General features: G+C 41.0%; 1 protein-coding gene across 4 annotated transcripts; it reads right to left on the bottom strand.

The window, feature by feature from the left end:
- On the bottom strand, positions 1-24,871 carry LOC117415449 (uncharacterized). 4 transcript variants are annotated; one of them, XM_058993981.1, is made up of 12 exons: positions 24,760-24,871; positions 15,385-24,268; positions 15,047-15,171; positions 13,856-14,925; positions 12,931-12,965; positions 12,118-12,226; positions 8,790-8,987; positions 7,452-7,583; positions 7,256-7,357; positions 6,979-7,068; positions 6,742-6,867; positions 1-6,627 (listed from the first exon to the last, which is right to left on the bottom strand). In XM_058993981.1, exon 12 carries the CDS (start codon positions 6,242-6,244, stop codon positions 2,258-2,260), a length of 3,987 nt encoding a protein of 1,328 aa, XP_058849964.1. In that variant the 5' UTR covers positions 6,245-6,627; positions 6,742-6,867; positions 6,979-7,068; positions 7,256-7,357; positions 7,452-7,583; positions 8,790-8,987; positions 12,118-12,226; positions 12,931-12,965; positions 13,856-14,925; positions 15,047-15,171; positions 15,385-24,268; positions 24,760-24,871; the 3' UTR covers positions 1-2,257. The 4 variants fall into 4 exon arrangements, with proteins under 4 accessions (XP_058849964.1, XP_058849965.1, XP_058849966.1 ...); XM_058993982.1 differs by lacking the exon at positions 12,931-12,965; XM_058993983.1 differs by lacking the exons at positions 12,118-12,226; positions 12,931-12,965.
- Positions 24,872-27,492: the final 2,621 nt, after the last annotated feature.

Below are 27,492 nucleotides of genomic sequence, written 5' to 3'. Positions count from 1 at the left end.
ATAAATATTTTTATTGCTGTAATATATATATTTATATATATATATATCAGACATTGTTTATATAACATTTGCATGAATATACAACAAAATGTATCAGACAATGTTTACACAGCATTTGCATGAATATACAACAAAATGTATCAGACAATGTTTACACAGCATATGCATACAACAAAATGTACAGATATGTAAACTCAATAAAATCAGTAACATCTTAATAACTTTCCCATAACTGCTGCCTTTTTTTCTGCTTCTTATGCATAGGGGTCTCTAAGGGTCGTTTTTTATAAGCTTCTATGAGTTGTCGTGTTTGAGAATTAGGTACTGTAGAATAGGGGACATTTATTACAGACAAACCTTTGATGAATTCGGCCCATCCTACAGGTAACCTATGTTCAGGGATATGGGTATGCCCCGTTGCAGCCCTGATTAAATCAACCATATGCGACCCTCTAATGTTCTTGCCCCTAAGAATGAATTCCCCTTGATCATTCCATGAGGTAACCAAAGCATTCTGAGACATAGCGTTTAAAATAAAATTAGCATTTTTCTTAGATCTGGAGGGAACACTACTCATAACTGCAGTCACTATCTTAGATTCAGATTCTGCTGCCGGTTGGGTCGTTTCCTCAGAGGGGGGTGTAATTAATGTAAGGGTATTAAACTCTTTTTCACTCTGTTTAAGCAGGGTTAGATATCTCTGTAAGGAGTTGGTGTATAGCTTAACTTTCTCATGGTCACTGATGTCGCTTCTAAGTAGAATGCTTTTCATTTCAGAGTCAAGTCGGCTTTCAACGGCTTTTTTAATAGGCTCGGGGTGCTGGGGCTCAGGCTGCCGAAGTCTGTCGAGTTGATGCTGGGGTATCAGAAACATTTTCTGGGAGTGAGTCATTTTTACAAATTAACTTTGAGGCGATAAGAGTCCTGATAAAAAAGGCAATGCAATCCTTATTAAAGCAGCGATAAAACCACCACTCTGATTCACAGTTTTTTTCTTCTTTTTAATTGAATGCTTCTTATTGCATAGGCTCTTTATAACACGCCGCTGCTTTTTGAGAGTGTTTAACTGACTCGAAGTTAAGGGGATGTGACCCTTTAAGGCATTTAAGGCAATTTCCACAATCGATTTGATAAAATTGTCTGAAGCGTTTCGTAAAATTGCTCTTCTCTGATGAGCAGAGCTACGAACTATGCTCTTTAAGAGATGGAGGTTACGTTTTATTCTAGCCGACATGATGCGCGGTTGCTGAGTCTAGATAAATAAAAGTTTTAGAGCGATAGCCGGCCGCTTATAGGTGTTTTGATTTGGTATTTCTCATGATGTAAGCAACTGGCAAATCAGGAGTAAATAAACCAGTTCTTAGACGATATGCTTCGGGGGTTTGGGCCTTTAAGTCTATTAAAAGATAACCATAGGGTTTTTTTGTCGCATCTTCAAACGCTTCTAAGAAAAACTTGGAGTTCCCGGGGTACATCTGACGGGCTAGTGTGTTGATTTGAAATTTATCTCGAGGGTTTTTAAACAGAATAATGTAATTGGCATTCAAGTTTATGGTGCGACTCATTTTTCCTTGAAAAAACAAATTTTGAACCAAATACAGTACGCATAAATTCCTATGATGAACGTATTTTGTAAAAGCTTTCTGTATTTCATCATTTTCGCTAGCTGCTTCCATCAAGTCATCTATAATGAGTAAATTGATTTTGTTAGGAGGCATTAAATTATCATCGGTTAATGAATCTGGTATGCCTTCAATAAATTTGATATTTTTAAATTTAAGGGCCAATTCATTGTATAATCCCTGCCAACAGCTATAACTCCAAATGATATTCTCAGGGGTTTTGGAAAAGATCTGTTGAGAGTTTTCTAAAAGCTGCTTCACAAAATAACTTTTGCCTGAATTGGAGGGTCCCGATATTATAGCTGCAAAAGGCACGGATAGTCTAATATCAAAACCTTCTTCAGAATCCATAAGGAATCGATGTGAAATCAGAACGCAAGACTCGCTTATTGTAGACTATTTGAAAGGTTTTCTGGAGTGGTTTGTTTTCCAATTGAAATTCTTTTTTATTACGGTGAATCTGGGAGCCGCGAATCATGATATGCTCAGCGGGGGTGTTTCTATCATGATTCACAAAGTTTTGTACAAGGTCTTTTAACGAAGCGAGGTTAATTAATTTGGAATTCTCATAGTTTAGGGTAATCCCCTTTACTTTGAGACATGTTTTTCCGCTGTTTGTAACGTATCCATATGTTTTAGGGCCCCCTGACACAAACTCTGTAATGTAGTTCTGGACGCCAAGCCTGGGGCCTGCTGACAAAGATTACAGAGTCCGTATCATGATACAGACACCTATCCTGCAGCCGATCCAAGAGGTTATAAAGCTCTAGCCTGGCGTACGCTGTTGTAAATGCCGCTATAAATACGTTTACATTACCTGTGGGAGTATAGGTATCAGAAGCGTAACGCCATTGAACCTGAGCCACAGTATCACTTACAAAACAAAAATGCGAAACCTGATATCTTTTTGAAAAGAGATAATGGAAAAACTGGTCAGGATCCTTAACCAAACTTGTAGAGAGTTGGTTAGTTCTCTGGGCAAACTTCCCCCACAAACTATTGAGGGATAGTTTGGAGATTTGTCTTTTAGCAGGATTAACATTGATGTTTTGAGGATCTAATTGAACCCCCTCTTTCTGAAAATATTCAGCAATATAACGCTCTTTACGCTCCTCATCGGTACAATGAGCCGGGTAACCTGAACTTTCCTGTTTCCCCTTGAGATGACTGTTAATGTAACCTGTAAAGAGAGTGTCAGATTTCTGAGGAAAGTGCCAAACTTCGTGTATTTTAGACACTTTGTAACCTTTCTCAAGAGCTTTGACTACCTCTACACTGCACCATGTCCCTGTCAAGGCTCTTTCTCCAGAGGTATGATTACATACCCCAGTCTGGTTTAGTGTTTCCGCGCATGAACGGCATAGGGTAAACATTAATTTACCACTTATGCGGGCAGGCAGTACAGGGAAATAAAGACCCCTAGGAGGCAAAACAGTTAATTTGAACAATCCAAAGTATTGGCTCAAGTCTTGAAAATTATGGTAAATTATGGTAGGATGGTCTACTGGGTACAATTTTGTCTTGTTAACAAAAGGATACAAGCTAGTGAAATCAAAGTATTCCACCCTTTCATTTTCCTGGGCCACATAATGTAATGTAATGGCATTTGTACGACCCCCAAACAGAGCCTCGCGAGGACTGATGCGTTCTGGAAAATCAGAACTAACCAGAAAATCGTGCACTTTAGGCTGTTTTTTCAGTGTGTTCCATTCATGTTCCCAAATAACTCTGACTTCCAACCCGTAAACCTTTTGCAATGTTTCAATCTTTTCATCAAAGTGATGACGCATCGTACCACACGATACTTTGCTTAAGGGGTTTACATCGGTCGAATCATAGCACAAGGGACAGCCATGAAAAAAACACCCTGCAAATTCAAAAGCCGTACGCTTACCATTAATCACAGCATAACCGTCCAAGAAAAAGGGGCCTATTTTAAACTCTCCGTAGTTTAAAGCATGTTGAATGAAAACATTTTCAGTTTCTGCTACATACATTAACCATTGTATCGAGGCATTTGAAAAGCTTTTTTGCTGGGCACTGTAATTGTCGGGAGGAATGATAGCTATTGTGTCTTTAGGCAGGAATTTACTTCTATACATAGCCATGCACAGTGAAGCAATAGTTGTACATTGGAAGGGGTCTATCTGACCTATTGCATAAACCTCGGTACGAAATTTGATACATGCCTCTCTCAAAATTTCAACATCATTTTTGCAGTAGAACGCCATTTCGTCTCTGAAATTAAAAACACCATTCTTATTCGAATCATCCCATTTGTAAAAGTCCTCACGATCTTTAGACATCATTTGCTGAACACCATAGTAGCGTGGTTCAGGATATGGGCCGATATAATTCTGGTTTTCAGCAGTATTGAAAAAATGAGGAAAATATCCTTTTCTGGCTTCAAACCCCATAGCGGCAGGCAGGGCACTTAACTTCATAGGCAAAAAGTTAAAGGAATCAATGTAACGCATCTTAAAAGCCTCGTCTGTAAAACACATCAACTTGCTACCCTGAGCTATGATATTTGGGTTAATTCCATTGGTTACTAAATAATTCATCAGTAAATAACTGTCATAAGACTTTGCATTGTGTGCCAAGAAAGTATAGCCTGCATAACAAGGTCTACGATACCGCTCAAAAAACTTTTTCACACATTCCTCGCCCTCCCAAAACCATGATTCACCACCCATATGCATGCAGTACAAATAATTAGGAATGTGCACACCAGCTTCCTGCCGACATTCAAAATCATAAAACACATATTTGTCTGTGGGTTCCTTAGGTTTAAGCGTTTGAATGAAGCATTTATGATCACTGTGAGGTAACAACACGGCTTTACATAGCTTACAGTATGGAGTAAGACATTTATGAGTCAGGGGCTTTGTAGGGTCACATTTATAGAGAGAATAGCACCTTGTACAAAGTTTTAAAATGTCACACATAGAAACCTGTTTTTCACTGTTGGCTTTATCTCGGAGAATCTTATGCTCATCATAACAGAGCTGGGATCGACAATAACGATTGCAGTCGTTACATTTTACCTTTACAGAGGACTCGCTGTTACAGGCTGGGGAAAAACACACATTACAGTGTCCTTCACAGCGATGTCCAGATCGATTACTGTAGGCTGTGTAACAGTAATTACACAGATAGGCTGCACCCAGAAAACCTTTCAAGTTAACAATACCATAGAAATGATTCTCATGAAGAAACAGAAATACAGTTTTGTTTTTTGCTCGAGTATCTGTTTGGTGTTTCAGGAACACGTCCTTTTGAGGACATCTGTACCACACCACAATTTTAACATCTAGGGCCTGTTCAAATTTATCTATGTCTGCAAACGAAACCATTTGATGTTCACTTAATCCCACACTCTGTTGAAGTTTTAAAGCCTCAGCCATACACGTATCATTGGCCTCCCTAAATTCAGGAAATAACAAGCTCAGAACGCTGTAGGCAAAACATAATTGATTGTCTCTGTTGTAACATATAATCAGATGCTTGGCTTTTTTTCTAATAAGCTCACTTTTCATTAAGGTCTGCAAACCTCTCCTAACACCACCTCCTTCTGGACACCTTACAACCTGGACAATCAACATCAAAGAGTCATCAGCCAAAATTTCACTATGACTTTGAAGGAGAGCTTCAATCTGACTGAGAAAATCGTCTAGACTTAAATTGTCTCCAGTCATTTTTACATACACTGGTATATCTAAGGATCCTGCTCGTAATTCAAGCTGAACAACGTCTGCAGGTCTTAGCGTTCTAGAAACCTCACTCAACATATTCTCTAACGTTTCATGCAGCACAGTAAAAACTTCAGCGTAGGAATCCAGATCATACATATGTGTAAAGTTAAGAGATTGCTTCAATTCGAAATTGTTAAACATAGGTCGTTGTCTATGCTGTACACCTTCCCCCCCAATTCTATCACCGCCGCTATTGCTATGGGGGACCTGTATACCAGAAGGACCAGCCACTTGATCATCATGTATTACACCACCCCCCGGGACTTTTATGCTAAAAGAATCATCAAGGCAACCCCCTTCGTTTAAGCCTCCCCCTATTTGTTTTTCCATATCACCTACACCCTCTATAGTACCATGATTCTCTCTAGACATTTCATGCAAAAGCATATCCAAAGAGTCAAAATTGATCTGAGTCAATTTAGCATCATTAACAAACCCATGGCACGGGGAATTATTATTGTCTGTATTAGTGGAGTTGTCATTTATCGGGGGAGTATCTGTAGAAATTTCATCAATCAGAGCCCTGATTGACGGTAAAATATCTGCGTTATAATTTAAATCATTTAGTAGTTTGTCTAGATAGTCAAAATTCTCAAAACCATTTAAATTTTGGGGGTGAACAGTGTGTGGTATGCCACCGGGGGCTGGAGACATACTATGTGTATGGGAACCTACTGAGGGAACAGAATTTAAGGTATTTCGGGGGACGATTATAGAATTAAACACAGAATTTGACACAGTTTGACTCGGATCAATTGAAACCTTTTTATTTTTGTGAACACCAATCACAGCATCATCATTGTCAGAATCATCAACAGTAATTTCAATGTGTTTCCTTTTACATGTTTTTTTGCGATGGGGTTCCATTGTAACTCTACAAATACACTGCTACTGTTTTAAGAAACCCAGCGTTTTCAATAGGGTAATTAATGTTTGTATATTCTGAGCCACTTCTGGGTCAGAAACTAGGGCCCTTATAGCAGGATGTCTGTAAATGATCTGCTCTATAGTCAGATGTACATGTTTCAATAGCTCTACGCTGTGATACCTAGCAGTAGTTGAAGTTGAGGGGAGCGTAGGTTTTAGCCTTTGTGATACTTTGGAGACTGTGGGGCTGCCTCTTGATTGTAGCGAAGTATGAAACCTTTCGGAAATTTTACGCGGCCTTTTAGACTTTGGGTCTCTGCTGAAGGATGTGTCGTCCTCGGAAGATTCGCTTTCCACAAGAAGTGTACGTCTAGTGGGCCGTTCTAAATGAAAATATGCCAAAATATACAATCAGACCAAAAATACCTTAACAGATGTTTAAAATATTTAACATACTTTTAAAAAAAAAAAAAAAACTTCATTTTAAATACACTTACTTTTGAGAGGTCTTTTTGCAGATTTTTGAGGTTTATTGGGAGGCTCCAAGGGGGTATACGCATGTATAACCTGGCCCTCCTCCGAAGTACAGGCCACGTCGTTCCTTTCGGCTTTTTCAGGATCTTCTAAAATAATATAAACGGTTGAATATGAATGTTTTAACCTAAAAATAATTAATATTATGAAAAAACGATCAAACATATTTTATTAATCTAAAAAAACAATACGGTTCATACTTTTAGACAATTCGGAGTCTGACGCTAGATCACTGAAAGATGTCATGAAGTACTGTTCCAGATGTTCAGAATCTTCAATATATTCTGCTTCTAAAAAACAGAATGAATCAGATATGTTTTAAAAGGAAATCATAATAAAATAAACAATGTCTAACATGTAATATCATTCAATCACTATATATATATATATATATATATATATATATATATCAAATACATTTATGTATTTGTTATTAATAAAACATAAACAGACTAATATGTCTACTATTTTACTCACTTTTATGCGTTTCTGCTATCACTGAGAAATTATTTAAAAAGTCCTCAGGCACGACTAAATCGCGTGGTATCTCAAGGGATATGCTATGGCCCGGGATCGTATCTGCAATTTAAAAGGAGGTATTTAGTTAGACCATAAAAAAAAAACAAAAAAAAAACCCTCGCGATATTTTGGTTTAACAGATGAAAAAACTCACCATTCTGATTCTCCAAAAACCAAGTTGGGGACAATGGAACGAAAGTAGGTGAGAGGGGAACGACCGTAGGAGGCTGTTCAATTACTTCCTCCTGGTGTGAAATTAAATGTTCTTCAGGAAGTTCCTGGATATCTATTAAATATGAAAATATATAATTTTAAATAAATAAATAAATAAATAATAATATTCATGACCACATAAAATAAAACACATGCCTTAATTCACCGTGTTAAAGTGTGTATTTATAGTGTTCATATATCAGTTACACGCCTCATCTTAACTCTTAAAATAAAACCAGCATCCCAGACACGCGGCACCGTGTTCAATCATAAGCAGAAATAAACTGGGTCTCAAACATTTTACAGCCATTAAACAGACCACTCACCCTTAAAAAATACCGGATACCTTGCATCACAGACACACAACACCGTGTTTAGGCCGTAATAACTGTGTCTCAAACATTTTTTACAATACATCTAACTTTTTACCGCCATTAAACAGATCAAACAAGCAAACAACAGGGTACATTGCATCACAGACATACCACATATTGTTCGTTCATAAGCAGAAATAAACTGGGTCTCAAACATTTTACAGCCATTAAACAGACCACTCACCCTTAAAAAATACCGGATACCTTGCATCACAGACACACAACACCGTGTTTAGGCCGTAATAACTGTGTCTCAAACATTTTTTACAATACATCTAACTTTTTACCGCCATTAAACAGATCAAAACAAGCAAACAACAGGGTACGTTGCCTCACAGACACACAACATATTGTTCGTTCATAAACAGAAATTAAACGCGTATCAAACATTTTACAGCCATTAAACAGACCACTCACCCTTAAAAAATACCGGATACCTTGCATCACAGACACACAACACCGTGTTTAGGCCGTAATAACTGTGTCTCAAACATTTTTTACAATACATCTAACTTTTTACCGCCATTAAACAGATCAAACAAGCAAACAACAGGGTACGTTGCATCACAGACATACCACATATTGTTTGTTCATAAGCAGAAATAAACTGGGTCTCAAACATTTTACAGCCATTAAACAGACCACTCACCCTTAAAAAATACCGGATACCTTGCATCACAGACACACAACACCGTGTTTAGGCCGTAATAACTGTGTCTCAAACATTTTTTACAATACATCTAACTTTTTACCGCCATTAAACAGATCAAAACAAGCAAACAACAGGGTACGTTGCCTCACAGACACACAACATATTGTTCGTTCATAAACAGAAATTAAACCGCGTATCAAACATTTTTTACACAGAGTTAAAACAGCATTTAAACATTAAACATAGGACATACCATTTAGAACTTCATTGTTGTGGGTTGAATCTCCGTCCATTTATGAAGTGGGTCTTTACGGGATAAGGTTTCTTGAGAGGAATCGTCCTTTCCAGAAGTGTAAATCTTAGCTCTGTACGTGGACGATTTATACTCTCAAGATCAGCGGCAAATGCCTTTGTACCCACATGGGGCCGGATCAGGCCGGATCAGGAAAACCTATCAGGGGAGATAAACACGACATCTGAACAGAACCTAGACTAGCTGGCGCTTCAAATCTACCCACCCCACCTCTCTAAAGCAGTTATTCCAAAAACACACGTCATATTCTCGATATTATGCTGAAATTATGTTTTATTATGCTTAAATCACGTTTTTATGGGTATGCCGTTAATAAACAAGAATTGGTGAAGCATATACATATACTTGTATGCTTTATAGTTAAACGCGGGCTTAGTTTTTTCTATACTCAGTATTACATGCAAAAAATATTCTCATTCGTTTTGTAAATGATTTTATACAATCTGTTTTATAACACGAATCATTTTAGATACACTTAAAGGAGCATTACAACAGGTTAGGGTCTATATTCGCAGTTTTTTTTATTTTTTTTTTTAAAACATAACGTTGTACTATGCTCACACATAGTTTTAAATCTAAAACCGTAAAAGCATGTTAATGACTTGCACCATCGTCAGATTAGTTTGACCGTGTATGAAAAGCTACTGGAGATTATCTTGATGGGAGGCTATTCAAAAACGGGCATTGATAAAACACTTAAATAGGTTCTCTTATTTTATTTTGCAATATAACACCGATTTTTCTCTTATTTTATTTTGTAATCGTTATGCCCCAAACTATATCCAGTTTGAAATACCATGAGGCTTTTTGCCCCTAGCAGACTAACCGACGCCGCGGTGATCACCGATCCATGTTTCTCAGCGGGGTGTCATCCTCTAACATACGCTATCTGTACTTTTAATACACAGCGGCGCCAATCTGTTCCTAACGTGTAAAATTGAATAAAAAATATTTATCCCCTATATGTATCTATATATATATGTATCTATATATATATATATATATATATATATATATATATATATATATATATATATATATATATATAGATATAGATATATTCACATTGAGATAACATCGTGCTTTCCAACATCAGCAAACATTCCGCCATCCTAAGTCTGATATGTTAAAGAACTAGACTCAGGGGTGCCACGATTCTCACCTCACAAATGAATTTCGGTTTTTCAGCCACGCAAAATACCCTACAAAAACCATAGCACATATTCCTTAAGACATGTTAAACTCTGATTTATTCATTTACATATGTGTTTAATTTTCCTTCATTTGTTTCCTGCAGTATCATTACATTTTGTTTTTATTCAGTTATATTGAATTCCATAAGTTTTACGGGTCCGGCGCGAATAACCAAGCTTTGCAATAGCATATATTATACATGGTTGTTTGTTTATAGTTGAACGTAGGCTTAGTTAAATCTACTTTCTTTACGTGGTAATACATGCGTAAAATGTTCATGCAATATATTTTAAATACGTCTTTCATTTGAGCATTTTTAATTTTACTAGCGTCAGGATAAAAATGCTCTCATTTTATCTTTTTAAAAAACAAGCAAACAAACAAACAAACACGCATAAACAGTTTTTATTTATAGAATTGATTCCCGGTTTTAATCTTAACAGAAATATGCACTTTTAATCTTAACAGAAGTATAAAGTCTGTATATTCATTTGAAATAGTCATCGCAGTGTCTACTATGCTGAGACCAAACCTTAAGGCATTACAAATCACACATTTCAAAAGCCTTCTCTGCAGGGGACCTTCCTCTAACAAATAGGTATCGGTGCTTTTTAATACATCGAGACACCTGTCTGTTCATAGCGGGTGGTTATGTGTCTGTGAGTGTCTGTGTCTGCGGGGGTTGGGGGAGGCCCCCGTGCCTGTGCTCATGTGCGCGTGCATGTAAGTGTACCTATAGGACGGTGTGCGCATGTTCTAAGCCAAAGGATCCGCCCCCTATTTAAGTCACAGAGCGAGTTTGCAGTCATTCTTCTGCTAAAGTTTGATGAGTGCGGTTGGTTGCTGTTGTCTGCGAGGGAGAGAATTCACACTGTACTTAAGCGTTTGTCCTGGGGAGTTTTTATTGAAAACGGTAAGAGACAGAGAGAGAGAGAGAGAAAGAGCTTTTTTTCAGAACTTGTCCTCGGGTAGATTTTGTTTTGTTTTTTGTTCTTTTATAAATATTTAATTTAATATCTAATTTATTTTGTTTTAGCGATACACTTTCAAAACGACTAATGCTCAGTTGTTCTGTGATTTATGTGTGTAATGTTTAAACGCATTTTAAATATAAATTGTTTTTCTTTATGCTTTTAATACCTTCTTTTTAAACGTTCTCTTTTCATTAAGTGTCTTATGTAAAAAATACTAAGACTAATGTTGTCTGCACCAAGCATAAGTTAACATATGCATTTATATCAAACTTGGGGTAACCCACTATGTACTCTGGTAGATTTTGTTTTGTTTTTGTTCTTTTATAAATATTTAATTTAATATCCGTTTTATTTTGTTTAACGATACACTTTTAAAACGACTAACGCTCAAGTTGTGTAGTTATTTATGTATGTAATAAATTGTTTTCTGCATTTTTCTATTGCTTTTGTGATACGCTGTTTTAAACTTTCTCCTGTTTCATCTATTGGATTCTGTATGTGTAAATATCTTTTGCTTTTAACTGTGCCTAGTAAAAAATATGTATACGCCAAACATATCAAAATGTAAAATCACAGCACCTCGTACTCAGATTTCTGTGTGTGTGTGTGTGTAAAGTTTAAATGCTTTTAAAATATAAATTGTTTTTTCTTTATGCTTTTAATACCCTCTTTTAGACTTTCTCTTTTCATTTTTAGTGTCTAATGTAAAAAATACTAAGACTTCAATGTTGTCTGCACCAAGCATAAGTTAACATAAGCATTTATATAAAACTTGGGTTCCCCCTATCCCCTTATTACATGAATAACATATTAAACACTGATTTTTGTACATATCTTATAAAAGACGTGCAATAAGTTTATAGGCAAATATAAGCCTATATTCAATAAGCATATATGTCTTGTAACAACCATAAAATCCCCACCCCCTCATTATATATTCATAAATTCATAAATCCAGGCCCCTCATTATATATTCATAAATTCATAAATCCACGCCCCCTCATTATATATTCATAAATTCATACCTATAAGGTCAAAAAAAGGTCAAAAGGGTCATAAATTAGCCTTTTGACATAAGCTATAGTACTATTACTACTCACGATATCTTGACTGACAGCGGCCTCTCCTCCATTCTTGAACATTAAGTCTGTGTTGCATCGTGTTCAGTGTATTGGAAAAGCAATTGAAATGGACCACATTGTGCAATCGCTGTGTATAATAATAATACAAATCACAACTATATACTGCTAGATTTGTAATATTTCCAGGTTACATTAATTAAAGTTATTGCTGCACGTTTGCAGAGCCGTTAAAGCACAAATCAAATAAAATGAATCCCTTGATGTACAGTTACTGTGTTTGTTTCATGTAAAAAGGACACCTCTTTAAATTTCTCATTTGTTGTTCCCTATCCAGCTCCCTCATGCAAGAGATTACAAGTGAAGAGAAGGAGACCCTTTTTAACAGCTGCACCCTGACACTTACTGGTGAGCCCTTATGAATACTGTGTCAAATCAATTGCTTTATCAGTCACTAGTTAGTTCATTTGACATCATGCTGGGTAGAATTCATTTTCTGATTTTCAATTCTTAACTGCCTTTTTTGCTTATAAGTTGATAAAATGAAAGTTTTCAAAACTATGAGAATGTTCAACAGGAATTCAGTTATTTATTTTTATATCAATACAAATATAAAATGCATTTATATGGGGAGTCCCATATCTGAATATCCTTAAACTACATGATATACACACACAGGAATCACAGAATCTACTTTAATACAGGAAATAGCAAATTATCAAGGAATAAATAATAAACAAGCATTGGAAAATAATAAACCTTAAAAATATCTTAGAATTAAAAAAAATAAATAAAATCCACCATGATTAATAAACAATATACAACTTCAATCACCTTCAGTCAAATTGCTCCATTGTAGCACAGACCCCCTGAAACACAGGTTAGAGATGATGAACTCTACAGCAGGAACTGGTGCCTCAGTTACTACAGCCGTGCCACTACCAGCCACAAGAGGGAGCCAGTCACCACTAGATCATTCCCAGTCCAGTCAGTGTGCAGTCCCTCTTGAATATCAGATTCAGATTAAACATGCTGTAGCAATTAATTAATCAGGGCTAATACTCTCCAAAAATATATATATATATTCTTCATTGTGATTTATCAGTGCTTGTATTTCTTGTCAAACTGGTTGTGTTCTTGCAGGGCTGGTCACATGACTCTACTCTGCACAGAACGCGCTCTTCTCTGAGAAAAACACAGGCTGCGTTCACGATACGCACACTTTGCTAAGTCTGCGGAAAACCTGTCCAAATTCATCGTCTGCGTGAACTCAGCCGGAAAAGACGTCCTCAGGTCACGCATCCACGGGTTTAAAAGTCTGCACAGCCGCGCAGCTTCTCGAGAGGTCCTGTGCTGGAGCAGCCGCGGCTCAAAACAATAGACGAGCGCTGGCTGACAAAGAAGTGTGTAGGCAAGCAGATACAATCCTCACTCCATGTGCTACTGCCACCGAGTCAGAGGGTGTGAATCGCCTTCGAGTCATGGCATTTATTATATTTTGAATGATTTCTACATAAACGCAGTTTCGTCAGGGGACAATTTTTTGGTACAGCAGGAAATTACGTCAGAGAAAAAGGCAACAGTTTTTTTTAAAGATAATTAAAGCCTGCAGTAAGAATACTGGTATGGTTGAATGCTCGGGAGAGATATGATTATTTTAATAATCAAACATACAAAAATAAACTTAACAATACATCCAAAAAAAGAGTTGAAACGTGTTCAACACAGTGGCAAGCAAAGCATTAGTAAACTTTCATACCTATCAATATTCACTTTAAGGGTTCCTGAGTGGCGCGCCTGGTAAAGGGTAGCAGTGTGGAGTAGTGGTGAGGGCTCTGAGCTCTGGACTCTTGACTGGAGGGTTGTGGGTTTAATCCCAGGTGGGGGACACTGCTGCTGTACGCTTGAGCAAGGTACTTTACCTAGATTACTTCAGTAAAAAAAACAAACTGTATAAGTGGATATTTTTTTTTGTTTGTTTGTTTTTTTACATACAATTAATATCTGTATAATGCATAATGTGATATCTTGTAACAATTGTAAGTTGCCCTGGATAAGGGTGTCTGCTAAGAAATAAATAATAATAAAATAATAATAAAGGCTGGACCGCATGCTGTGCAGGGTGAGTCATACACTGTGTTTTTCACTTTCCTTACTATTATATGGTATTATTGCACTTTTCCCATGGTTATATTATGCATTTACCAGAGCTTGCCCTGGCTTGCCATGTTTAATATGCTTTAGCATACTCTCTGTGCTTTACAATGCTTGCCTATGCTTTCCCATGCTTTCACTGTGCTTCATTACACTTTGCTGTGCTTTTACTATGGGAAGCGTTTCTAATGGATGTTTGTAATTGTTCTGTTCCTCCAATACTGAGTTATTATCATTGTTCTCTAGATCTGTTTTTATAAATGATTGCAAACGTCAGGGGGAATATAAAAACAATAATCACGATGGCATTTGAAACACAAACTCTTTATAAAAGATCTGGTTTGATTTAATGTGTATTTTTTATATATTTCATAAAAACACTTAAGATACCACAGTTTAATAAAGTGAAATGTAAGTAACTTGTGGGATTCATTTTGTAGCTTGTTTGCTATCTAAATAGAGAGAAAAAGTGAAACAGAGCCACACTGGTTTTATATATTAATTATCAATGCTGTGGTTTCACAGATCCTTCTATTTGACTGTTGTGTGCACGGTGCATCAAACCAGGTATAGAGAGAATCTGCCAAGGGTGTCGAGTATGCAAGACGTGCACAATCCTCTCCGGACGAGTCCCCACCTCTCTTCCAGTCATCAGGCTCATTACCGTGCCAATATCTGAAAGAGATGAGGAGCAATGCCAGTCAGTATCACACGTCAGCAGAAAACGACTAGGTTGTTTGCTGCTGTATCTTTTTAATCCTCAGCAGTGATTTCAGAATGAGATTGAAGCTCTTACTTTGCCTTGTCATTGAGAGGAGTGCCGTCCACCCAGAGCCAAACTCCTTCAGTAACAGCATCAGTCAGGCCGATCCAGTGGGAATTCCATCCAGTCTAGGCTTTAGCTTTATCCAATAAGAATCTCTACACAGAAAACAAACTCCCTTTAGCAACAGTTTACTATTAGTTACAATGGAGCTGTAACATCATGAGGCAAAGAGGGGTGTCTTTTTAAAGAAAGAGAGACCCTTACTGTACTTAAAAGAAAGAAATTAAGAAATACATGAAAAGCAATTTTTCCTGACAGTTTGTTTTCTGCAAAATTATTTTTAAACTTGAATATTTGCAATACTGTACCTGCTCTGCCTCGCTCTCTATAATCACCAGGTCTGCTCCCATTGACACACAGCTAGCCCGGCTGGAGTTCCAGTCCATTGTATCAGTTGAGAAGTAGTAGCACTTTCCATTGAACTGCATCCACTTCTCTGGACAGGGTTTACAACCCCTCTCAATGAGAGAAAGAAGCAGTACATGTTAAACAGAAACACCTGGAGATCTGAAGAAGGGGGCTGCACCTACAACACAGGGCTAGATTCTCATCATTAGCATTAGCATGATTTTATCACAAGGATACTACATCTCCACTCCAACTAGTATTGGGACATATGAGTAAATGAGGGGGGGTGCATTATTTGTCCCTGTGGGAGGGTGTGGGAATTCACTGACATGGGAGACAGAAGGTTTTAATTGAAACACCTCTCTGGTGCCCAGTTTTATTATTCTTTTCTTTCCTTTATTAACCACCAGGTGGCACTGGTTCTTCTATCCCCAATACCAACGATGGTAAAGGCGTTGCACTTGTATCAGGCAGCACGCGCAGGTGCTGAGAAATAAAAATGAAAACAAAAGGTGAAAGAAAAAGGGAAAATAAAACACAGTAATAAAAACTACAAACAAAAGGTGCTGCTTATGCAGCGTCCCCCACCACCGCTAAACCGGTCAGCTCGGGTCTCCAACCTACGCTCTGTCTTCCTCAGCCATGCTGGCGTCCAGTTATCTTGCTGCAGCTGCTGGCGTTCTTGCCTTGGTTTATTTACCTCGCTTCCGAACCCAGCGTCACTGGGTTTACCCTGCAATCGCCAGCCCGCATGAATAACAGAGCGTAGTTCTTATAGGTGGAGCGAGCCCCCAAGGCCCGCCTCTCAACCACTCAGAGAGAGGGAAAGACAACACACCCTCACCCAACTTCTCTGTGTCACTGCCATGATTGGCAGGCAGGTCCCACGGGGCTCCCAAGCTCCTCCTGCAGGATCATGTATGCGTCAGACAGCCAGCACAGATCTGGCCCTGTTACAGTCCCCCTGTTTAACTTCATTACTCAGAGCCCTTGCTTGCTTCCTTACATGTTCCCCATGTTCCATGAATGCAGAACTAGGGATGGGGCAGAGGTGACTGCACTGACAGCCAAGACTGATACCCCATTGAGTACCCCACCCCCAGTCGATGCTGTGCTCTTCAAACCAGTCAAACCTGACCCATCTGGATCCATGGAGAGAGACACAGATACAGTAGATAGGTGAATATAATCTCTCTCTCTCAGGATTGTGGGATTGTGGGAGGGGCTTGCGAGCTGAGAGCGTGGTGTTTGAATAGTGTAGGTCTGTTTTACAGCCTTTTATTACTATTTTACATGCTTTCTAGTTTAAAGAGATTTGACATCCTTTTATTTAAACTTTTTTTTTATTTCTTTGTTGCTTTTTTAATTATCATTATTTGTATTACTTATTTATTAATTTATTGGTTTGGCCGGTTGGAGGTTTAGTTTGTGTCGCCCCGGGATGGGTTCTCACTCCGGCGGGATGGAAGCACTAACACAGAGACACGGATTCAGGCATTTCTGACAGCGGGGTCGCGCTTCAGGACGTGCTGCTATCTGTGGGTAGGATTACTGGTTTTAATAACATCAAGTCCGCTTCTAGGATGAATAAGGCCATTATTGTGTTATTAAATCAAGAAGCACTAGTGTGGCGGAGTCCCTCGGAGTGGAGCTGCCGGCCATGAAGTAGGGGGGGGAGGTCAGGAGACCAGTTCCCCCCGCAGCAATTTCGCTGCAGGAGAACGGGTGGCCGAAGCCCCACGGAGGGGAGTTGATGGCCATGAAGAAGGGGGGGAGGTCTGGAGACCACCCCCAAAATTTCCTTGGCCGGAGGAGCCGGCCTGTGCGCGGTCCACCAGGACGCTACGGCTGTTTGGGTGGGAGGAGGACATCCCACCTTTGGCCCGTTGCTGCCCCTGTTCCTGGGCCGGGACTGCTAGCCGGGACTTTGAGAACTAAGGGGGGAGGTGGCCGAAAAGGCCATGTGTGCTGCGCACAAGGGGGGGGGGGCATGTGTGGCGCGGTGTCTCGCCCCTATATATATATTTATTATTATTTGTATTTTTGTTTGCGGCGCAGATAAAAGCGCAGCGTATTTGTTATTGTTTTTATATTTTAAAAACCCCGTGAGGATGCGTGACTGATCAGCTAGTGATTTATTTAGCTAGTTGACAGTCACATATCCTTATTAAACTCGTGCAGACGGTGACCATCTCCCCAGTTAATTCATTGATTAATTGTTGCTAATCGGGAGATGGTCACTGTATATAAACCTGCAGCTCTCTACCCTCGGCGGAGAGTGTATTAGGCGTGAGAGCGGAGAGAGCGAGGAGAGAGAAAACAAAACCAAAACCAAACAACTGCTCAACTTTATTTGTTTGACTAACACGCCGTTTTGTTTTGTACTGTCTTGCTTGTTTAAATCTTTTGTTTATTTATTTATTATTAAATAAAAGCACTGAACGCCGTAGCGTTCAGTTTCACCCACCGCCATTCCTTGTTTTGGTTCCTATTTTTGGTCCGTGACGTCACCACTCACACACCACTCAACAGTGCTCGGTCACAACTAGTAAACAGAATTGTTGAAGAAGGTTTCAGTATTAATGGTGCTTTCGTAACTGCAATGCCCCTATCAACCCCGCTAAAAAAGGTTATCTTCTCAAATATTCCTCCTTTTATCCCCAATGCTATGATAGAACGTGAGCTAGCGAGATACGGCAAAATAATGCCCCCCCCTCAGAATGATTCCGCTAGGCTGCAAAAACCCAGAAATGAAACATGTCCTGTCCATTCAAAGACAGGTGTTTGTGATTCTGCACAACCCAGGGCAGGATTTAAGTGTAGCCTGGAGATTTGTGGTGATGGGCAAGGAGTGAATTATTTTTGCAACTTCAGACACAATGAAATGTTTTCACTGCGGTGAAGAGGGTCACATGAAACACACCAGCCCTAAACTCAAGAGGGAGGCTGCTGTGGAGGGCAGCGCCGATGAAGGACAGGGGGCTGGTCAGGCTGAGGGTGTTTGGGGAGCGCAGGTGGAGGAGTCGGTGAAGAGACCTGTGCCTGCATCCAGAGCTAAGAGGAGTCTTGCCGCAGTGCAGCCGCCCACAGAGACTGAGCCAAGCCTTGTCTGTGGGAGAAGACGAGGAGGAGGAAGGAAAGCTCTCTGACATCTCGCTGCCTTACGACATCCCGGCCAGCCAGCCCAGAAATAAAAAGTTGTACCCGCTATAGATGTTCAGCAGATATATGGATGAAACTGAAGGTAAAAGGGGAGTTGAGCTTTCAACTTTCTTCCCAGATTTGAAACTGTTTTTAATTTTGGCTAATGTAGTTTTAAGAAAAGCAACAGTAGTTGAGTTTGATAGAGAAAAGAGATTGTTTGAAAAAGTTTGTGAGCACTGCTAGAAAAATGGTGGGTGAATCAAAAAGCTTTTAAATTGATCAAGTCACGTGTATAGCTTTTAGCCTTGTTTTCTGTTATTTATTGTCGTGTTTTTATTATTCATCCTCCATGGAGAAGTGGCTGCCATGATGTTAATAACAGAGCCCAGTTGTTTGATTTTATTGAGTCAAAAAAGGTGAATTGTATTTTACTGCAAGAGACTCACTCTGACAGCAGTAATGAAGCACACTGGCTGTCAGAGTGGAAGGGAAAGGTGATTTTAAGTCACTGCTGGGGTGGTAGTTTTATTTTCACCGGGGCTGGGAGCAGAGATTGTGTCTGCGGAGTAGGTCGTGCAAGGGAGGCTTTAAAAGTTGAAATGAAATTAAATGAGGGTTTCATTGATCTTTGTAGTATTTATGATCCTAATTTGGGCAGAGAACAGATTGTATTTTTTAAGTCTTAATCAGATTTTAGGAAAGTGTGACCCAGAACATTTTATACTGGTGGGTGGGGATTTGAATTGTACTTTAGATTTTAATTTAGACAGAAATCATGATGAACCCAATCCCCAATCTGTCAGAGAGCTGGCTGGCGTGCTGACAATATTCAATCTAGCTGACATCTGGAGGAACTTGCACAACACCTCTAAACAGTACGCTTGGATTAAAATAAGTAATGGTGAAATATCTGGAGCACGGCTGGACCGTGTATACACTCAAAAGCACCGCCTCAATAGAATCATTAACAGCAGTATTCACCCCACGTCCCTGTCTGATCATCACTTCATCACCAGTTTTCTGCTTACCCACTGCACAGCACACTAAATCTTACTGGCACTTTAATATGAAACTATTACAAGACACTCAGTTCACAGATTTTTTTTTACAATGTTCTGGGACAACTGGAGAAGAGAGAAAGAGGCGATTCTCCAGTTTGAGGCAGTGGTGGGATGTGGGGAAAACCCAAATTAAGATTTTCTGCCAGTAATATACCAGAACGTCACTGGAGAAATGAATGCAGAGGTCAGCCATTTGGCGATTGAGATTTTAGAGATTGAGAGAGCGCTGGGTGGCCAGAGCATGGAGGGGACATATCGCAGCCTGAAAGAGAGGAAACAGCGCCTGGTCAAGGGGTCGCTGGTGAGAGCAAGATTCATTGAACTAAGAGACATGGACGCCCCACAGCCTTCTTCTGCTGGGAGAAGAAGGTATCTGAACACAAGCAGATGCTGTTACTGAGGCTGCCCGGGGGAGAGAGGTCTCCAGCCCTGCGGAGCTTCGTAGGGCCGCGGTGGACTTTTACTCCGAGCTGTATCAGGCTGAGAACTGCGACCAGGAGTAGACGGAGTGGCTATTGAAGGGTCTCCCTAGCCTGAGTGAGGGGGAGCGCTGCGGCCTGGACATGCCTGTCTCATTTGGGGAGCTCACGACCTCCGTCACACAGTTCTCCAACAGCACAGCACCTGGGCTGGACGGGCTTCCGGTTGAGTTTAATAAGCATTTTTGGAAATGTCTGGGTAGTGATCTGCACAGGTGCTGAAGGAGTGTGTGGTGGAGGGAGAGCTACCCCTGAGCTGCCGCAGGACAGTACTGACTTTGTTATCCAAAAAAGGAGGCCTCTGTGAGCTGAAGAACTATGTCGCTGTTGTGCTGTGATTCCAAAATCCTCTCCAAAACTCTGGCCAGTAGTCTTAGAGAATGCTTGAGCCCCATGGTGCACAGAGACCAGACGTACTGTGTGCCGGGGCGCTCTATATTTGATAATTTGTTTTAAATCGGAGACCGTTTCTAATTTTTTTTATCTAGATTTTGGGCTGATGTCACTTGACCAGGAGAAGGCTTTCGACAGGGTGGACCATGGTGTTTGGTTTCGGTCCTGTTTTTATGTCTTACATCAAAATTGTATACTCTGATATTTTTAGCTTTAAGATTAATAGCAGTCTAAGCCAGATTTCCCAGTGGAGAGAGGGAACAGACAGGGCTGCTCTCTGTCGGGGATGCTCTATTCAATATCTTTTAGAATGGAACCATTGGTTGAGGCCAGCAGTGCTGTACCTGCCCCGAGATGAATGGGGGCAGGGGCTGATTGACATCTCCTCCCAGGTAGCTGCTTTCAGACTGCAGGCAGCCCAGAGTCTGCTGTACTCTCCCAAACTGAGCTGGAAAGGCCTAGCTCTGTCTCTCCTGAGGTGGGCTGGAGAGCTCATCTTAGACAGGGAGCTGTTTTTGATGACCCCCAGCAAAGTAAATAACACAGGGTTGGAAAGTTTTTATAAGAAATGCCTGGAGGTTAGTAAAGGTTTTAAGGACAGAATGCACTAATTGTGTTTTCAAAAAGCCTCTATTTTTTAATGACATTTTTAAATGTGGTGTTTTTAATTCCAAACAGCTTTTTTCAGTGTTTTTAGAGGCCAGAGTCACCACCCTGCGTCACCTAATAGACTGGACTGAGTGGCGATGGAAGAGCGGGGCTGAGCTGACTGCAGCACTGGGCCTGCTCTCAGTACGATTCATGGAGAGGGTTCTGGGAGAGAGCAAAGCCTCCCTTGAGCCCTGCTGTGTCGGAGTTCGTGGCACAGTGCCACTCGGAGAGACAGGCCCTGGAGCATGAGTCAGTTTCACCCTCGGTGCTGCTCTCCCCCGCGATGCTGGAGGAGGAGGAGGAGGGGGGTGAGCAGTCCGGGATGCTGTTATCACTGGACAGAGAGTCAGACCTGCAATTCCACTCTGCATTGAAGAGGCAGCTGTACAGCACAGTTGTCAAAGCATGCCATTACACCAAGTTAAGAGACCTGACTGACACCTACCGGTGGGGTGAGTCTGCGTTGACGTCCTGGAAGGTGCTGTACAAGCTGCCCCTGTCTGATTAACATTACATGAGAGTAGATGTTAAAACTTCATGCTGATTTGAACTCGACTCTCACCAAGATAAGCGCCAACTAAGATGTAGCTTTACAGTAAACTAATGTGATCCATCTGCATCTCCATCCATTTGTGTTTCTTTCCATATGATGATACAGATATCTTTCTGCCTGGTGTTGATGGCTTATGTGTAATGCTGGCTCCAGGGATCAGCTTATTTTGCCTCCCCAGCAACCACAGTGCGGCCTCCCCAGCACATCAGCATGACAACCGTCTGGATTGAGCTAAGTAGGGTACATCTCTGGGATCTTTAAGTGGGCACCTTCCGTCCTCGGTGTTTCGTCGACCAGCCCACGACACCTCAAGAGGGGCTTAACAGTGATTCTGGCATCCCAGCATCACCACCCTCTGTCCCCCACTCAACTCAGCCCAGCTTACTTAGCCGTACATCAGTGTTGCTTTCTTTCTATTGCGCTTGAGATCCCCAGCTAGAATCTTTCCGTCACAACCAGAGCCAGTTGCTGCTCTTTTCTGCTGCTTCAAATAAGTTCTTCACTGTGCGACACAACTCTTGGCCACTGAACCTGACATCTCTGAGAAATTAGGTTGTATAGTGTGCCACAAATCCTCGACAACCCACCTCCGCTGGGTAAACCCAAACTCTCCATCCTCACTGTTCCGCTTCAGTGGCTAGTTGAGCATACCGCAGTTTCTTCCTCTCATACGCCTCATCCACAGCATCCTCCCATGGCACTGTTAACTCTACCAGGTGAACAAGGCGTGCTGATCCAGACCACAAGACAATGTCTGGTTGAAGGTTAGTGGTGGTAATCTCGGGTGGAAAAATAAGCCGTTTACCAACATCTGCCAGCATTTAGCAGCTTCCAGTTGTCCTGGGCGAGGCTTGGCTTTTACACCTTTTCTTGGCTGTTGCTCTCCTGGAAGGAGGAATATTGTCACAATATTGTGTAATGCTTTGATGGAACTGGTTGCAACTTATTGGTCATGTTACGCTTGTCTTCCAATTGTAAGGACAAACATCGCAGCACCTGGTCATGGCGCCAAGTAAACCGTCCTTGGCTAAGACCCACCTTACATCCTGTCAAAATGTGCCTTAATGTTGCAGGTGATGAACACAAAGGACATGAGGGATCCTCACCCACGCAGAGGTTTAGGTTCTGTGGTGATGGGAGAACATTATATGTTGATCTGATGAGGAAACTGATCCTGCTCTGTTCCATTGTCCATAAGTCTTGCCAGCCGATCTTGCGTTGTTCCACACTCTCCCATCTCATCCATTCTTCCTGCTTGGCCTGGGAAATGGCCTTTACGCACCTCATCCTCTCCTCCTGCTTTTGCACCTTGTTGACTACCAGATTCCTCCGTTGAGCTGGGGCTGCCTTGTGCCATGTAGGAGGAGCTGAACTGAGACCAAGGCCCACTCTTCCATGCTAAACTTGCCCCATGATATCACCGATTCGAAGGGCAGCCTTTGCATCTTTCTCATCTTTCTTTGCCGCTGCTGTCCTGGAGGGTGCTGTACACGCTGCCCTTGCCTAAGCACTTTGGGGACCTGCAGTGGCACATCCTGCATGGCATCATGGCCACGAACCGCTAGCTGAGCCGGGTTGAGGGAGCGGTGCACCTTCTGCCCCGCCGTGAAACAGTGTTTCACAGACTGCCCACGACTCCGGCCTGCTGACGAACCTCGGGGTGCTTTTTACTAAAGCGCTGTTCATTTTTAGTATTAAGTATTCTTACATATGCCGCCATCGGTGTGCCCTGGTCAACTTTCTTCAAGGTCAAGCGAAGCTAACCATTTTGAAATCCCACAAGAACAGAATGTCCTGCACTGGTATAGATGATGCTTTGTGTGTTTTTAGAGTCCTGGTTGCAACCAGAATAAAAGCTGATTTATTTTATTACAGTATGGTTCAAGATGTGGGTGCATTGAGGAGGGAGTGTGTGGGGTGGGTGAAGATGGCAATTTAATTTTAAATTTTTAAAAAGATCATGTAATTCTATCACTGCTGCTGCCGTCTGTGTTTTATCATTGCTGCTGCTGTTTTATGGTGTAGAATGTGTTGATTTTCAAAATTCAATCTCTGTGTTGTGTGATTTGTATGCTGTGTATGACAACTCTACACAGTCCAATGCACTTCCTGCAAAGCTCTCTCTCTCTCTCTCTCTCTCTCTCTCTCTCTCTCTCTCTGATGATGGGATTGTATAGAATTCACAACTCACCCTTTGAAGAGCCTTCTTTGAGAGGACAGTATTTATCCAAGATTGATGATTTGACAGAAAGCTCAGTATTGTTCTTTTTCAATTCTGAATTTTCTTTTTGGAGTGTGTTTTTCTCATCTACTAGCTGGCTCTGATTTTGTAAGAGCTTGCTATAGTTACTCTGCAGCTCAGAATGAGTTTCATTGAGCCTGCTATAATTACTCTGCAGATTAATGTGAGATCCAGAGAACTTGCTATAGTTACTCTGCAGCTCAGAATGATTCTTGTTGAGGTTGCTGTAGTCACTGCTCAAGTCCTGGAGCTGATTCAGTAATGATGAATAATTTGTGGACAGGCTGGTGTATTTCTCAGGGTCTTCTTTAGTTCTTAAATCTAAGAAAAACAAACACGCAAACAGATAAGCGTGAATTACAGTTTTGTCCAGTCGAATGCACTCAACCAGCTTGTTCTGTACATGTTTAAAGCTGATTAATCAGTTCAGTAAATCTGACTCTGAAATGCAGTGATATTCACTGTCCATGCTTCACATACTGGTCATGGGAAACTGGTATCTGAATGCTCTTTTCACAAGCCCATTTATGTGAATACAAGTTTGATATTCATGACACTTTCCTTGAGTTTCATTGAAGAAGCCAACATCAGTTTAGAACAGTTTCATGGACTTTAAAATGTATTGAATCAACCAAAGAAGAATAAAACTGAATGTCAAACTTTATTGAATTAATCAACTTGGACTTTTAAAAAGCAAAACTTTTAATCAGTTGTTTGTGAAATGGTCCCATTGTGAGGTGATGATTACGTTAGAGAATACCACACAAGCGATTTGAAACCCTGCTAACAAACAGCAGTGTGTGAATACTCACGATAGACAGCGAGGGCGATGATGGCAGCCAGTAAGAGACAGCACAGGATGAGGAGGACCAGTGCAGGCTGTCTGTATGAAGAGGCTTTGCCAGCAGCACTCACAGGCGGGGTGGGGTCTGAGGAGAGAGAACACAGCTCAGGATACAGTACACAGTATACTAAAGAAACTTTCTGGAGTTATAACTTCAAACACTCAGTCAAAGATACACTTCAGTATAATAGGGCAGCAGTGTGGAGTAGCGGTTAGGGCTCTGGACTCTTGACCGGAGGGTTGTTGGTTCAATCCCAGGTGGGGGATACTGCTGCTGCATCCTTAAGCAAGGTACTTTACCTAGATTGCTCCAGTAAAAACCCAACTGTATAAATGGGTAATTGTATGTAAAAAATAATGTGATATCTTGTAACAATTGTAAGTCGTCCTGGATAACAGCGTCTGCTAAGAAATAAATAATAATTATAATAATAATAATTAGAGGCTAGGAGCTGCTGTCAATGTCAAGCTCGATGTCAAACTTGAGGAGCTCTTTAAAACAGTCCAGCACTGCGAGCCCTGTTCACAAAGCTGCAGCTCAGGAGCTAGTTAACAGGTGTTTCAACAGGGTTTGTGGATAAATACAGCAAGGCTGTTCTGCTGTTGGCTTAAAAGGAAACTTGATTCACAGTATGCGTTCACTAGATTACACTATCTACAATACAGACACTCTGCTGATCCAGTCTGTGTGGGTAAAGGGAACCTGGCAGCTAGAACTGAAGAGCTGGCCCTGAATTCAGGTCAAAGCACCTTAACACCCAGACTAAAGGGAATAAACCATGGCTGAGTATTGACAATAAGAAGCACTCTGAATGATTCCAGACATCATGAAAAGGTAAGGGAGAATGTAATGTAACATGATGACACTGACAGCAGTGCTATCCATGGGCTCACCCGCTCTGCGGCTGGGGTCTGTCTGCTGCTGCTGCTGGGAGCTTGGAGCTTCTGCAAACTTCACTGTAGCATAGGTGACATCGTCTTCCCTTCCTGGGAGTGAAGACAAACAAAACACAGGAGAAGTGAACATCTGATCTGACCATTTTACTAGCGGAGCATCAGATAGTAGACTCTTATTAACAATGCTTTAAAATCAAGTTCAACTTAAAGCAGCGCTAAACAAGGCTTTATCAAATCAATTCCCTTACCTCTTACTGGCTTTAAATTATTACTGCCCAGCCTTTAAAGGATAGCTAACCAATGACTGAAAATCCATTCTCTTAGAGAAAGTGAAAATAAAGAAGCCTGTAAAACTAGCTGGTCTACAGAAGAATGAGAAGAAAGTTACATGAGGGGGAAGAAAATATTTAAAGCCTACAATTTTTAATGAATAAAACTGAAGAGCCAGAATAGTTGTGTGATTCGTATGCTGTGTATGACAGCTCTGCACAGTCCAGTGCACTTCCTGCAGAGCTCTCTCTCTCTCTCTCTCGAGGATTGTGGGATTGTGGGAGGAGCCAGGTGGTGAGTGGAGCGCGGGAGTTGTGAGTCTAAACTTTTGCAATTATTTATTTATATATATTTATATTTTTGTGTTTTATGTAATATTTGTTTGTTTGTTTATCTGTCTATCGTAATAGTTTTAGTATATTTGTGAGTCGTTGTTGTTTGTGTAGCTGGTCGTAGATCAGCAGAAACGCGCTATGGCGTGTAGTTCGGGGGGAGGGGGGGTACTGACTCGCCGGCACGGCTGCCGCTGTGTGCCTGATATCGGGGTGTCAGTGGAGGAATGCCTGGTAGCGGTAGGAGAGGTTGTGGGCTTTAATAAAATAAAATCAGCATCAAGGATGAATAAAGCTCTAGTCATCTTTTTAACTGATGTGGATTTGGTAAATAAGCTGGTGGAGGAGGGGTTTAGTGTGCAGGGGTCTTTTATTGAAGTTTCACCTTTAGTAACACCCGTAACCAAAGTAATACTGTCTAATGTCCCTCCCTTCTTAAAAAACGAGTTACTGGAAAGAGAGTTATCAAGATACGGAAAATTAATGTATCCCATTAAAACGATTCCTCTGGGGTGTAAAAATCCCAGTGTAAAACATGTTTTGTCTTTTAGAAGACAGGCGTTCATTTTACAGCATGATCCTAATTTAACTATTGAAGTAGCGTGGAATTTTAATGTCGAGGGGACGAATTGTGTTGTTTTTGCCAGTTCAGATATAATGAGGTGTTTTAAATGTGGCGCTCAGGGACATCAAAGAAAGCAGTGTCCCAGAAACAGGGATCGGGCTGAAACAGAGCAGGATAATGGAGCTCCTGGCGGGGAGGAGGTTGGGGGCGATCGGGGAGAGCGGGAGGATGAGCAGCCCCCGGAGCCAGCAGAGCCCGGGTCAGCGGAGCCAGCAGAGCCCGGGTCAGCGGAGCCAGCAGAGCCCGGGTTAGCAGAATCAGCAGAGCCCGGGACAGTAAAGCCTGGGTCAGCAGAACCAGCAGAGCCCGGGTCAGCGGAGTCCGAGTCAGCGGAGCCCGAGTCAGCGGTACCTGAAGCAGAGTTGATACAACTGAAAAGACACAGCCAAGCGAAAACAGCTTCGGGGCAAGAGGCTGGGCAAACTGATGAAGTGGTGGCGAAAAAAAAGAAAAAGAAAAACAAGCACTCTGAGGAAGGAGAGCCAAGGCAGGACTCTGGGTCTGTATCTGTGAGCAGCGGAGAGAAGACTCAGCCTCCCGGCGTGAAAGTTGAGGAGAGCGGAGGCGATCCACAACC

The sequence above is a fragment of the Acipenser ruthenus genome, chromosome 20 (assembly GCF_902713425.1).
Source record: "Acipenser ruthenus chromosome 20, fAciRut3.2 maternal haplotype, whole genome shotgun sequence".
Lineage (NCBI taxonomy): Eukaryota > Metazoa > Chordata > Actinopteri > Acipenseriformes > Acipenseridae > Acipenser > Acipenser ruthenus.
Note: the sequence above shows the minus strand (reverse complement) of the source record. Positions and strands in the feature narration are given on the sequence as shown.

What these genes read in the sequence shown, in the direction of transcription:
- LOC117415449 (XM_058993981.1), bottom strand. Translation starts at nt 6,244, where the DNA reads ATGGAACCCCATCGCAAAAAAACATGTAAAAGGAAACACATTGAAATT.